The sequence below is a fragment of the Nomascus leucogenys genome, unplaced genomic scaffold (assembly GCF_006542625.1).
Source record: "Nomascus leucogenys isolate Asia unplaced genomic scaffold, Asia_NLE_v1 Super-Scaffold_241, whole genome shotgun sequence".
In the NCBI taxonomy this organism is placed as follows: domain Eukaryota; kingdom Metazoa; phylum Chordata; class Mammalia; order Primates; family Hylobatidae; genus Nomascus; species Nomascus leucogenys.
Genome location: NW_022095767.1, coordinates 1921979 through 1935585, shown reverse-complemented (window position 1 = coordinate 1935585; position 13607 = coordinate 1921979). Strand labels below are relative to the sequence as shown.

General features: G+C 53.9%; 1 protein-coding gene across 3 annotated transcripts; it reads right to left on the bottom strand.

Annotated features, from left to right (window-relative positions):
- Positions 1 to 463: 463 nt before the first annotated feature.
- TRIP10 (thyroid hormone receptor interactor 10) lies at positions 464 to 12339 on the bottom strand. 3 transcript variants are annotated; one of them, XM_030807874.1, is made up of 15 exons: positions 12239 to 12339; positions 10902 to 11017; positions 10746 to 10802; positions 8921 to 9068; positions 8780 to 8842; positions 8437 to 8541; positions 8209 to 8337; positions 7348 to 7494; positions 7054 to 7248; positions 5858 to 6025; positions 5493 to 5602; positions 1903 to 2035; positions 1535 to 1674; positions 1333 to 1454; positions 464 to 915 (listed from the first exon to the last, which is right to left on the bottom strand). In XM_030807874.1, the coding sequence occupies exons 1-15, from the start codon at positions 12260 to 12262 to the stop codon at positions 767 to 769; spliced, it is 1806 nt and encodes a 601-aa protein (XP_030663734.1). In that variant the 5' UTR covers positions 12263 to 12339; the 3' UTR covers positions 464 to 766. The 3 variants fall into 3 exon arrangements, with proteins under 3 accessions (XP_030663734.1, XP_030663735.1, XP_030663736.1); XM_030807875.1 differs by lacking the exon at positions 5858 to 6025; XM_030807876.1 differs by lacking the exon at positions 5858 to 6025 and having other exon boundaries at positions 473 to 944.
- Between the last annotated feature and the right edge of the window lie 1268 nt (positions 12340 to 13607).

The window sequence follows — 13607 nt, the reverse complement described above, 5'->3', positions numbered from 1 at the left end:
AATCCCAGCACTTTAGGAGGCCGAGGCAGATGGATCACTTGAGGTCAGGAGTTCGAGACCAGCCTGGCCGACATGGCAAAACCCTATCTCTACAAAAAATTAGCTGGGCATGATGGTGTGTGCCTGTAATCCCAGCCACTTGGGAGGCTGAGGCAGAATTGCTTGAACTCGGGAGATGGAGTCTGCAGTGAGCTGAGATCATGCACACCACTGCACTCCAGCCTGGGCAACTGGGTGAGACTGTCTCAGAAAGAAAAAAAAACTTGGTATCCTTCTCCAGACCTGAGTCACAAGCAGACACCCACTGACAATGGCATAGGCCAACTTCCAGAAAGGGGCAGGGTTGACTCAAGGTGTGCCCAAGATCACCTCCCCTTCCTCATTCCCTGTGTGGCCTGTAAGAAACGTGGCGTTAGGTACTTCCAGTCCCAGTATTTAAATCCTCTAATAAGACACCGACTCCAGGAACTTGATATGATTTCTTTTTTTTTTTTCCATTTTTGTATAAAACAAAATGGCCGGAGCCGAGCGGCAGGAAGAAAAGATGTAAAACATGAGTATGTACATCAATGGTGGAACGATGGTAGAAGGCACAGCGGGTCCGTCCAGAGTGACAGGTGGGATTGGGTTGGGGGTGGAGGGGGCAGCAGGTTACACAGGTCTCAGCCGAAGCCACGGGGTCAGAAATAAAGTGCATAGGTCCTGGGGCCCCCCGTGGCCCAGAAGCAGCAGCCGACAGCCCCCCTCTTCCCATCTCTGGCAGGGTTCAATTGAGCGTGACTCGGAGGTAGGAGGTGGGCACGTAGCCCTCGCCTCCCTCTTTCCGCCTGACCCGGGTCCAGCCGTCCCCTTTGTCTTCTTCCATAAGACTGAGGTCTTCACCCTCGGCCATAGAGATGGTGCCCTCGCTGGACCCTGTGATGGGGGTGGGGGTGGGCCCAGATCTGCTTTAGGCAAATTTATTATTTTTGAGACAGGGTCTCGCTCTGTCACCCAGGCTGGCGTGCAATGGCGCGATCTCGGATCCCTGCAACCTCCGCCTCCCGGGTTCAAGGGATTCTCCTGCCTCAGCCTGCCGAGTAGCTGGGATCACAGGCGTGCGCCACCACACCTGGCTAATTTTTGTATTTTCAGTAGAGATGGGGTTTCACTGTGTTCGCCAGGCTGGTCTGGAATTCTTGACCTCAAGTGATCTGTCTGCCTCAGCCTCCCAAAGTGCTGGGATTACAAGCCTGAGCCACCCGCCCAGCCCTGCTTTAGGCGAATTTAAACTGAACCTAGCCAGAGACACTGCCGCCCATCCCCCACCAAGCCCACTCTGGCCGTTCTCACCTTCAAAGTGGTAGATGGCCACGCAGTGACCTATGGGGGATGTGGGTTCCTCCTCGAAATCCTCATCAAACTCCGTGTAAATGGGGGTGTCCTGGCTCTCTTCTGAGGGAGGCTCTTCAGAGCTGTTTGGGGAGAATTCGGCAGATAAAGACAGGCTCTCCTGGGACACTGGGAACAGACCCACTCTGGCGTCACCCCTCACCTCTCCTTGGTGTCCTGTGATGCGCTGTTGCTGCTGCTGTCTGGCGGGGCGCTAGCGGGGGGGTCGGGAGGCCGGGCGTGCCGGCTCAGGCTGTCTCCCCGGTTGCTAAGGACTCGACTTTCAGCTTCTGCCAGCCACGCCTGGGAGGAGGGGACAGGAAAATCGTTCCAGGGCAGAGCCCTGGGGTCAGCCCACTCTGGACCCAGAGATTCCCTGAGATCACCCACGCACAGCCAAGGCTGTGATGGAAAACAGCTGGAGACCCCCAGCTCCGAACACCTCCCCTGTCCCCGACCCCCCGCCACCCCACCCAGCAGTGACTCAGCCAGGCCCGCTGGCTCCCGCCCCTCCCCAGGGTCTTTCCTGACCTCATACTTCTGCACTTCCAATTTCAGCCGTTCAATGTTGCTCAGGGTTTCAGCGATCTGGGGCTCCAAGCTGGCGGGGTCCCCCATCTGGGGTGTCTTCTCATAGACATCCTTCATTTTCTTTAGGGCTTCCCTATGACAAGGGAGACAGGTAGACAGGAAAACATAGTTCCGTGTGAGTTTTTTTGTTGCTGTTGTTTTGTTTGAGTCAGGGTCTCGATCTGACTCTTTACCCAGGCTGGTGTGCAGTGGTGCAATCATGGCTCACTGCAACCTTGACCTCCCAGGCTCAAGCGATACTCCTGCCTCAGCCTCCTGAGTAACTGGGACGATAGACCCGCATCATCACACTCGCCTGATTTTTCAAAAATTTTTAGTAGAGATGGGGTCTGGCTATGTTGCCCAGGCTGGTCTCAAACTTCTGAGTTCAAGGGATCCTCCTGCCTCAGCCTCCCAAAGTGCTGGGATTAGAGGCATGAGCCACAGCACCAGGCTCCATGTGATTTAACAAGCAAAACACACGGGTTTTGCATCAGGGAGCAAATAGCAAGGCAGGACAACTGTTAAGGATGCAAATACTAGTGCCCGACTGCCTGGGCTCGAATCTCAGTTTGAATATTTCCTAGTTGTGTGAGCTTGGCTTAAATCATTGAACCCCCACTGCTGTTTGCTTATTTTGGAAAGGGAGATAATGATCCTAATATCTCATGTGGGTCACTGTGAGGATTAATACAATGCCTGATACCTAGGAAGTCCTCACTATCACTCATATACATATTGAGTACCTACTGCATACAGATCCTATTCCAAGCATCAGAAATATAACACTGGGCTGGCCATGGTGGCTCACATCTGTAATCCCAGTATTATTTTGAGAGGCTGAGGTGGAAGGATCACTTGAGGCCAGGAGTTCAAGACCAGCCTGGGCAACAGTGTGAGACCTTGTCCCTAGTAAAAAATCAAAACAATTTTTAAAAAATAAAAAAAGGGGGGGCGGGATGGGGAAAAAATAAATAAAGATAAATATAACACTAAACAAGACAGGATCTTAAGTCTGCATACAATCCCTCAGGAAAACTTGAAAATTCGAATAAATCCATGTACACTGTTTAGAATAGTGCCTAGAATGCAGTAAGTGACTAATAAATACTGTTATCATTATCATTAGTTTCTCATCCCTGTCTCCTCTATATCTATATATACAGGTAGTCACGACTATAATAGACCTTTGGAAAAGACCAGATCTGAGCTCAACTTCCTTCCAGTTATTTTTTATCTTTTTTTGAGACACAGTCTCACTCTGTCGCCCAGGCTGGAACGCAGTGGCGCAATCTCGGCTCACAGCAACCTGTGCCTCCTGGGATCAAGTGATTCTCGTGCCTCAGCCTCCAGAGTAGCTGGGACTACAGGCACACGCCACCATGCCTGGCTAATTTTTATATTTTTAGTAAGGACAGGATTTCCATACGTTGGCCAAGCTGGTCTCAAACTCCTGGCCTCAAGCCATCTGCCTGCCTCAGCCTCCCAAAGTGCTTGGATTACAGGTGTAAACCACTGCACCTGGCCAACTTCATTCCAGTTCTAATACCTGATCCACTTTACAGATGAAGAAACTGAGGAATTAAAAGGTGAAACAAGCTTCCCAAGACCTGAGATGAACCTGGAAATCAAGTCCAGTTTGTCGTGACTCCAGAACATGCACCCTTAACCCCTCCACCATAGAAACCCAGGAACTAGAGAGTTCTGAATGGAACTTTACACCAATAAAAGCCATTCTGTCCAAGAGGTTACATGCAAATGGCAAAATATAATTTGGCTGCCTGTTTGCAAGTGGCAAACATCATTCCTATTATGTAACAGGACTGGGAAGAGGATTTGGTTGCTTGGAAAGAGTGAGTAAAGATTTTTTTTTTTAATCTGGCAGATTTTTTTATTGTCAATATTTTAAGTGTTTGAGCTGTTAAACAGATAACCATATGCTGCTTTTTTTTCTTTTAGCCAATTAACGTGGTGAACTAGATTGATATATTTTTTGATATTGAACTATCTTTGCATTATTGGGATAAAACCCAACCAATGGTGGATTTTTTTTTTTTTTAGTTTTAAAAAAAAAATTTATTTGGGTTTTTCTTCTTTCCTCTTCTTCTCCTTCTCCTTCTCCTTCTCCTTCTCCTTCTTCTTCTCCTTCTCTCTTCTTTCTTTCTTTCTTCTTCTTCGAGATGGGGTTTTGCTATGTTGCCCAGGCTGGCCTTGAACTCCTAGGCTCAAGTGATCCATCTACCCAGCCTCCCAAAGTGCTGGGCTTATAGGCATGAGCCACTGCGCTCAGCTAATGTATTATTATTATTATTATTATTTGAGGTAGAGACTCGCTGTGTTGCCCAGGCTGGAGTGCAATGGTGCAATCTTGACTCACTGCAACCTCCGCCTCCCAGGTTCAAGCGATTCTCCTGCCTCAGCCTCTTGAGTAGCTGGAATTACAGGCGCGTGCCAGAATGCCCAGCTAGTTTTTGTATTTTTAGTAGAGATGGGGGTTCACCATGTTGGTCAGGCTGGTCTCAAACTCCTGACCTCACATGATCTGCCTGCCTTGGCCTCCCAAAGTGATGTATTATTTTTTAAACACTGGATTTGCTTGGCTAGGATTTTGCCTCTATGATCATAAATAAGGTAAAATGAGCCCTCAATTTTATCTTATTGAATTCTTGGCCACTGATTTGGGAATCTGGATTCTTCAGCCTAAAGAGGTTGACAGCTTTCACTCTTTTTCTGTTTCCTGGAATGACTTGTATAAGACAAGAAGTAACTGTTTCTTCTTTTCTTTTTGAGACAGGGTCTCACTCTGACACCCAGGCTGAAGTGCAAGTGGTGCAGTCACAGCTCACTGCAGTGTCAATTTCCCAGGTTTACTGTCCTCCCACCTCAGCCTCCCAAGTGGCTGGGACTACAGACACAAACCACCACACCCAGCTAATTTTTTTATTTTTGCTAGAAATGGGGTCTCACTCTGTTGCCCAGGCAGGTCTCAAACTCCTAGGCTCAGATGATCCTCCTGCCTCAACCTCCCAAAATGCTGGGATTGCAGGCATGAGCCACTGCACCTGGCCAAGAAGTAGTAACTGTCTAAGTGTGGTAGGAATCACCTGTAAAACCGTCGGGGCCTTGGGATTATTGGGGAGATCTTTGAGCACCATTTAAATGTCATTCATTTACAGACCAGGGCAGTGGCTCATGCCTATAACCCCAGCACTATGGGAGGCTGAGGCAGGCAGATCAACTGAGGCCAGGAGTTCAAGACAGCCTGGCCAATATAGGGAAACCCTGCCTCTACTAAAAATACAAAAATTAGCTGGTGCATGCCTGTGGTCCTCGCTAATTGGCAGGCTGAGGCACAAGAATCGCTTGAACCTGGGATGTGGAGATTGCAGTGAGCTAAGATCACGGCACTGCACTCCAGCCTGGGCAACAGAGTAAGACCCTGTCACAAAATAAAATATAATCAAATCAAATCAAATAATAAACAAATAAATGAAATTCATTTACTATTTTATCATGTTCCTTGCCTGTCCTCCCCTACCCCACCACCTTACCTCTGGTCAACCTCCTTCTGAAGTTCACGACTGCGTTCTTCCAACTGCTGTTGAAGCCGCTTTCGCTGCTGCTCTGGGGGCAAGTGGCTAAAATCCTCGGTCACCACTGTCTGCAAGGTGGGTAGAGGGCTGAATTTGGGACCAAGGAGTCTAGGCTGCCAGACTCTGCACCCTTCTGAGATATTTCACTCCCTTCCCCAGCCATGGTTCTTGGCAGCGAGGCCATGCACAGAGCAAAGCAGGTCTGGGTTGGGCAACCAGGGAAGTGGGGCCCAGCCAGCGGCAGGAAGCGAGCCCAGGGTCCCGCCACCCGCCGCTGGGCAGGCTAGGGCCACCACCTCCTCCTGCCCCGAGGCCTCACTTACCCCACGGCTGCCTCGAAGGCTGCGGAAGGATGCTAGCCTCGGTTTGACCGACTTACTGATCTCGCTCAGTATGGCCAAGGGGTCACGGCCGGAGCGGGGGGACGGGGGTCCGTTAGGCAATGCCGAGGGTACGGGGCCCCCCAGGGGGGAGAGGGGTGGGGGGCGAGGCTACCGGCGGGGGCCGGGGAGGGGGACAGGTTGAAGGGGTCGGGGGGCATAGGAGGATGTAGAGAATGAGGACGAATGGACGGAGGGATGGACGCATGGATGGACGGATGGACGCAAAAAAGAAAAAAGGAAAAACAAAATGGAGAAAGAAAAAAACGGTAAGAAAACCACAACTCAAGATGCACAACCACACAGAGAAAACGCATGCAGGAGCGACACAAAAAAATCTGGAAGGTGGCGGGGAGGATGTTGAACTGTAAGCCCGAAAGCCAGAACTCTCACTCCCCCGGTATCTCCTAGGTCTCTGGAATGTTATGTCCGGGAGCAAGCATGGGTCCAGGAGGCAGGGAGGCCCATGTCTCTCTGTCCACTTAGCTTTCTGGGCTGACAGTCTAGAAGACGCATGCAGGAATCAAGGTCTCAGACAGGTATGAGGCCACAGAGGACAAAAATAAATAAACAAAAATAAAACCACAAGCTGAGAAGGAGTAGAAGGCAGGAAAATGAGAGGGGTTAGGGGCATCAGAGGTTTAAGCTCGGGGATCACAGGTGTAAGTCAAGGAGAGGTATGAGAGTGTAAGTCAAGCGGGACCCAAAGTATAAATCAAAGGTATAAACCAAGGGTGCTAAGGTATATTAAAATCCAAAACCCCAAGAAAACAGGACGTGCAGGGTGGCTCCCAGAGTCCCATCAGCAGGATGGAGAGAGAAACTCGGGGAGTCCCCAGGGATGGTGTCACCAGCCCTCAGGCCAGCCCTGAATTCCACCAGCAGGTTTTCTCCCAGCATCCCGAGAAGCAGCAGACAAACGCCACAGACCTCCCCACCCTGCCCCCGCCTTCGCCTCCGGGGACTCCCAGGCCAATCGGCCCGCCCGCCTTCCTTCCCTCCAGCCCGGGCTGGCAGCCAAGAGGAAAATTCCTGCCCAGGACTCGGCGTTCAGGCGGCTGGGGCTGACTCAATAGGGGCCCCACTGTCCCCACCTCACTGTCCTTCTCCCCCACCATCCCAAGGGTCCCGGCCCCCACCTTGTTTTTCTTGCCAAAAGGCCAGCGCTTGGTGCGGCTGCGGCCTGGGCCTCGGAGTTCAGGCCGTCCATCCGAGGGGGTGCCCAGACTGCTGTCCGAGGGTGCACGGTTCATGGGCTGGCTGAAGTCCTCGAATTCCACGTCGCCCGGGCGGGCAAAACCTGACTTGTGCAGCTCTATAAGGACTTGGGAGTCCTGGGGGAGGGGGACAGTGGATGAGTAGTCAGGTGCCTAGCCTATGGAGACCTCCCTCTGCCCTTCCCATAGCCCAGTGGATCCAGACCAGGCACCCACGTTCTTGGGATCCACAGCATTTGCAGCCACCTTCATGCCCTCCAAGCACTTGGCTATGATGGGCACCACCTCCAGCTCGGCCTCCGACAGGAGTCCATACCCAGCACCCAGGCGGGTGGCCCTGCGTTCATCCATGTCTTGGAGCTTCTGTAAGGACGGGGACAAGGGTGGCTCAGGGGTGCTAACAGAGGGACTAGAAGCACAGTGATTCACTCTGCAAATATGATCGCGCTCCACGCTGGCCCCAGCCCCAAGCCAGTCTGGAGGGGAAGACAGAGTCGGGAAGAGAGACTCCAGCCCAGTGTGATTGGGGAAGAGACACAGGGCCAGGGGCATCTCAGAGGGGGACGCCTGCCTAGGGGGTCAGCAAAGGCTTCTCAAAGGAGGAGACAAGGGAGCAGGGATTTGAAGGAAAAGCAGAACCAGCCCTGATACTCCCAGGGCCAGGGATGGGACAGAGAGTGGAGCGCTAGATTGAAACAGGAGAGGGGAAATTTGAGACCTTTCAGAGGGGCTGTTAGAGGTAGAGCTTAGAATAAGTAGGAATTTCAAAAGGAAAGAAAGGTCACTTGAGCACAGGGGTTCCAGGCTGCAGTGAGCTGTGATTACGCCACTGCACTCCTGCCTGGGTGACAGAGCCAGGCCCCATCTCTCTATAGAAGTAAATAAACAAACAAGTAAAAGGCATGCCCAGCAGGAAGAACAGCCGACTAAAAGCACAGCTCACTGTTACTATAGGTTTCTGATTCCCTTTCAATCCAGGGACTGGGACATTACAGCTGGGGTTCTGATGAATGAGTAGGAGTTGGCTAACATTTAGAGGCTTTCAGGAAGGTAGATCTGAGAACTGGGAGTACTCACATCGAATATCTGGGGCATCTGTGAAAAATAGAAGTGGGCTTGGTCTCGGTTGAAGCGCTGCAGTTGAGCCGCATATTCGTTTTTGCTTTCTTCGGCCATATGACTCCGAAGGTGGGCTTGCTGCTTGGCCTGAGGAATGCAGAGGTGGGAGGTACTGCCAGGTTCTGGTCACGTCCCACTCGGACCCCCCAAAGCTTGTCCCAGACCCCACCCCCCCGCCACACACACCTTCTCCACATCAGCCTTGGTGGCGTTGATATCCTGGTCTAGCCGTTCAGCAGTCTGGGCTGCCTTCTCTGCCTCCCGGCAGTCCCGCTCAAATTTACGCTTACTCTGTGTAGGGCACAGAACCGGAGTGAGGGAGCCACCATCCCGAAGACAGCAGGGTGGGAAACCAAGGTATCGGGGATTATTTGGATGTCATCCAGTAAGTAGGGGACAAGGGCGTACTGGAAGCCTATGGGGGAGGGAAGGTCCAGGTCTGACAAAGAGGGCAGCTCCCTAACTCCGGGATCCGCAACCCTGCCCCCGTGCCTCCGGGCCACAGTCACTGCCACCTCTGCAAACTCACATTCTCCAGCTGTTTGAAGCCGTTTTCCAGCTGCTGCTGGGCCCGCCGCCCTTCTTGGAAGTGCTACAGAAAGAAGAGTGGTAAGGCTCGCCAGGGTTCCAGCAGGAGCCCTTTGCAAAACCTGAATCGGGGGATCCTCACCATTTTCCTCTCCTGTTTCATCTCTTGTGAGTACTTGGTCAGCTCAAGACATACACGGACACTGAGGTTCTCGGCCACGAGCTCCCGCTGGCCTGCAAAGTCATTCACCTCCTGGAGAATCTGTACGAAGGACTGTTGCTGGCTGAATCTGGGGTCGGATGAGAATCAGGGAACAGGGAGTCAGGCCCCCTCCCCCCGCCCCCGAGCAGGCTGATGCCCCAGGACACACCTCCAGGTGGAAAAGGGTTAAGCCCCAAGAATTTCATCCTTGAAGTGATGACAAATTCTGGTCCATATTCCTTAACCCCAACCCTTGAGTAGAATGTATTTTTTTTTTTTTTGAGACAGGGTCTTGCTGTCACCTAGGCTGCAGCGCAGCAGCATGATCACATCTCACTGCAGCCTCAAACTCCTGGGCTCAAGTGATCCTCCACCTCAGGCTCCCAAATAGCTGGGACCACAGGCACACGCCACCACACCTGGCTATGTTTTTTTTTTTTCCCAGATGAGGTCTCAAACTCCAATCCCCCCGAGCTCTGCATCTTCCTGCCTGGCCCTCCCAAAGTGCTAGGAGTACAGGTGTGAGCCACCACACAGGACCTTGAATGTATATTGGAACACAGAATGTTCCAGTTTTTAAAGATGGTGTACAAGGCTTATACCACCTTTTATGCATCATCTCAGTGGGGTTGGGGGCATCATTTTGTAATCAAACACCATATCTTTTTTTTTTTTTTTTTGGAGACAGAGTCTCCCTCTGTCGCCCAGGCTGGAGTGCAGTGGTGCGATCTTGGCTCACTGCAACCTCCACCTCCCGGGTTCAAGCGATTCTCACGCCTTAGCCTCCTGAGTAGCTGGGATTACAGGCGCGCACCACAACGCCTGGCTAATTTTTGTATTTTTAGAAGAGACAAGGTTTCACCACGTTGGCCAGGCTGCTCTCGAACTCCTGACCTCAAGTGCCCGCCCTCCCAAGGTGCTGGGATTACAGGTGTGAGCCACCGCGCCCAACCCTTTTTTTTTTTTTTAATTTACAATGAGAGGTGTTAACATTGTAACACTAAGTGGGATAAAAGTCAAAACTACAATTACCAGCCTGGCTAACATGGTGAAACCCTGTCTCTATTAAATATAAAAATTAGCTGGGCATGGTGGCAGGTGACTGTAATCCCAGCTACTAGGGAGGCTGAGGCAGGAGAATAGCTTGAACCTGGGAGGCGGAAGTTGCAGTGAGCTGAGATGGCGCGCCTGGGCAACAGAGTGAAACTTTGTCAAACAAACAAAAAAAAACTACAATTAACAAAAAGTTAGTTCACGTCAGACATTGCCTCCAAACAAGTGACCAAAACAACTTGATTTCCAAGGCTTTTTTGGATTTTGGAATTGAGGACTCAAAGTCAAATGCACCTTACGGCGTTTAATATGGACTGCACACTGTTTTAATACATTAACCCAGCTCATGTTCATGAAAGCCCTACAAAGCTGGAGGAATCGTCATCATTCCATTTCACAGATGAGGAAAACAAAGGCGCAAAACTTTAAGTCATCTGCCCAAAGTTACCGCTTTTGTAACTGCTGGGGCCTCTGTATTTAAGTTAAGGAAAATAGTGGCAGAAAACCTGAGTCACAAGCCCAAGGCAATTCATCTACATAGCAGTGGACTCAGGATTCCAAGCCAGATAATCCCGCATCTTGCATCCATGCCCTCACCTCTAGAGGGGGAAGTGAGAGGAGCGGTGGGGTGTCCCAGCTGAGGGAGGGGAAGTGAGACCCACGCACCGCCTTCCCCCACAAATCTAGCCCTGCAGCCCCTCTCCAACCTTACTTGGACTCAGGATCATCCTTGGCAGGTCTCTTGGGCAGATATTTTTTCACCAGGCTCCTAAGGGGAGACAGAGGTAGGAGGGCTGAGCCCGCAGCCCTCCCGCCGCTCCCCGTCGCCCTAGGCGCGTCCTCCGTAGCGTCCACCCCAGGGTCTCACCGCAGTTGTTTGGCGTAAGCCTGTTCCACTTCGGTGCGTTCTTTCACGAACTTTACATATCTGTCCAACAGGTCCAGCCCCCACTGCGTATGGCGCTCGAGCACCTCGAACTGATCCTGACATGGGACATGGTGGGGGAGGAGGGGAGAGGCTGGGGTCACGATTTTGGGACCCCACAGCCCGCCGACCAGACTCCCAGGGCGCGCCAAGGCTCTGCGTTCCTAGAAGGAGTGGCTTCCCGGCGCCGCCCCGGCGTGGCGCGGGGGGAGGCAGGAAACTGGCGGGAACCCCCTCCCCTTCCCGGGAAGGGCCGGAGAAGAGCGCCCAGGCCCCAGCCACCCCGGCCGGGAGATGGAGGTCTCCGACATAGGACCGCCAAGAGGGGCGTGGAAGGGGACAGGGCCACTCCCCCAGCTCGGGCTCCCCTAATCCCCCCGGATTCCGGAAAATCCGGCCGGCCCGGCGTGAGTCAAGGCCAGAGGAGCAGGGTTCCTGGCAGATTGGGGGCCCCTGAGTGGCCAGGGGGCAGGCACCAGGTTCCCTGGATCTCCCTGCTTCCAGGGATCCCCCAATGGGTGACTCAATTTACCCCACTGACCCCACTACACATCCAAAAGAAATCGCAGAGGTGGAGGAGGGGGTGGCAGTCTAGTTACCCCCGCTGCACTAAGAACTCAGGGATTCCACCGCCCCCAGGAAGGGGAGGGGTCAGAGGTCCGGCTAGGATGGGGGAAATTTCTGGGGCTTCCAGGGCTGAGGTTATAAGCGACCAGGGGGCGGTCGCGCCCTGGGCCTGGGGTGAGCAGGGGGAAGCCAGGGAGGGGGATCAGGCCGAGCTTAGCATCCCCCTTCCCCTCCATGAGCGTCCCCAGCCCCTAGGTGTTGATTAAAGGCGAGGGAAAGGGCGGTCAGGACTTCTAGGTCCCACGTGGGTGGGGATGAGGGTGACCAGAGGGTCCCCTCCCCCCTCCCAGCCGGACAGGCGGACGACGGGCAGGGACCCAGGGGCCGTAAGATAAGCCGCCTGCCCGACCAGAGCGCCCAAAATAGGTGACCTCTCTCAGCCGCCCCGGCCTGGCCCCAGGATTCCTTCTGCCCGCCTCATTCTCAACCCTGTGCCTCAGTTTCCCCACGCCGGTCCGGCAAAGTCGCCCTTCGCCCCTGAGCGTGCTGAAACTCCCAGATAAACTTCGAGAGAGGGCGGAGGGTGGAGGGCGGGGACCCAGAGGTCGGTGGAAAGGAAAGGCGCGGAGCCCCCTCTAAGATACATTGGGGACAAAAGGGGGGTGCCTGGACCCCAGCAAAGGGGAACTTATAGGCGGGCCGATTGGACTTACCCACAGCTCAGTGCCCCAATCCATGCTGCTCCCGCCGCCGCAGCCACCACCGCACCCGGTCCCCGCCGCCCGCTGCCCGCCGCCCTCCGCCCTCCCCGGGGAGACTCAGCCGAGGGCGGTGCGCCTGCCCCCGCCCCACCCCGCCCGGCCCCCGCCCACCCCAGACTCTTCCACGCCCCCCTGCACGCTCTGCCACGCCCCCACCCGCGCGGAGCCCTAGCCCTGCGCTTCGGGGGCGGGGTCGAACGGACGCCCCGCCCCCTTTTAAAGCAACGTTGCCACTCGACTCCGCTGGACCGACCCCTTAAAAAACCCGCACCCATTTTTTCCAAATCCCCGGGGTCCCTCTCGTCCTCTCATCTTCCTTAACCGCTCCAAACGGTTCTTCCTATCTCCTTTTCCCCTTTCCCCGCAATTATTCCTTAAAGGGCCAAGACACTAAAACCCCAAACTCAAGAAGTCCTTCCTCAACCCCATTTCAGGGGCAACCTGAGGTCACCCCGTTCTTGCGAGCCGGCCCGGCTCCAGGCGTCTAGGTTCGTCCCACTAATGGTCTGGTCCCTCCGGCCACAGGGCGGATGAGAGGGCTTCGATCCAACCCAGGACGCGCTTCCGCCAAGGCCGGGTCCATTAGCTCCCGCACCGCATCCTGCCTTCCCTCCCCCAGAGTCTCCGCTGGGAAACTGAGGACAGGCTGTCCTTGGGGCGCCAGGCCCAGGCCCTTCCCCAGCTGCCTTCCAGTTCGCGCCTGCATCTGCCCATTTTCCAGTTTAACCTGGTTTCATTCTCAGTACTGCCCCTGAGATTCTGACTCCGCCCCTCCTCCAGACATCTGGGCCATCTGGGCCCTGGAGAAGGGAAGTCTGTCACCTCTCCCATAAAAGTCTGTTCACACCTTGTAAATCCCTTTGAGGTGCTGGGATGAAAGAGGAGAGGAGGCACTGGGGATTCCCACTCCCATTCTCTCCGGCCTTTGGCGCTTTCTCTGCAGCCTCAGACAAGGCGGGGCGTCTTGCAGGGGGGCCCTTGGGGATATGTTGCCCTTACACAGAGCACCCAGGCTCCCAGAACAGAGAGATACGGCTGAGCCCAGGAGGAGAGCTTTGGGAGCCCACACTGGGACTGATGTCTCTGCTGAGACCTGGCCCCACCTGCCGGTGGCTTCTGAGCTAGAAAATGTGATTGCAGTTGGGCAACTGAACCCAGTGACTTCAGTGGCTCGTCTCAAATGGGGGCTCAGCCTAGCAAAGTTCTGAGTTCACCTCTGCTCAGAGACTCAAACTGGAATTGGGGTTCAGCCCAGGTCAGCACCACCGTGGGGATAGGGTCTCAAACTGAGGCCAGAGGCTTAACCAGAAGGATTAGCAAC

Bases quoted from the DNA above. Each gene is read 5' to 3' on its own strand.
- TRIP10 (XM_030807874.1), bottom strand. From the start codon at position 12,262: ATGGATTGGGGCACTGAGCTGTGG. The intron at 9,069-10,745 runs GTAAGGTTGGAG...ATCCGACCCCAG, and splicing joins AAGGATGATCCTGAGTCCAA to ATTCAGCCAGCAACAGTCCT. The intron at 8,338-8,436 runs GTGTGTGTGGCG...TGCATTCCTCAG, and splicing joins CCAAGGCTGATGTGGAGAAG to GCCAAGCAGCAAGCCCACCT.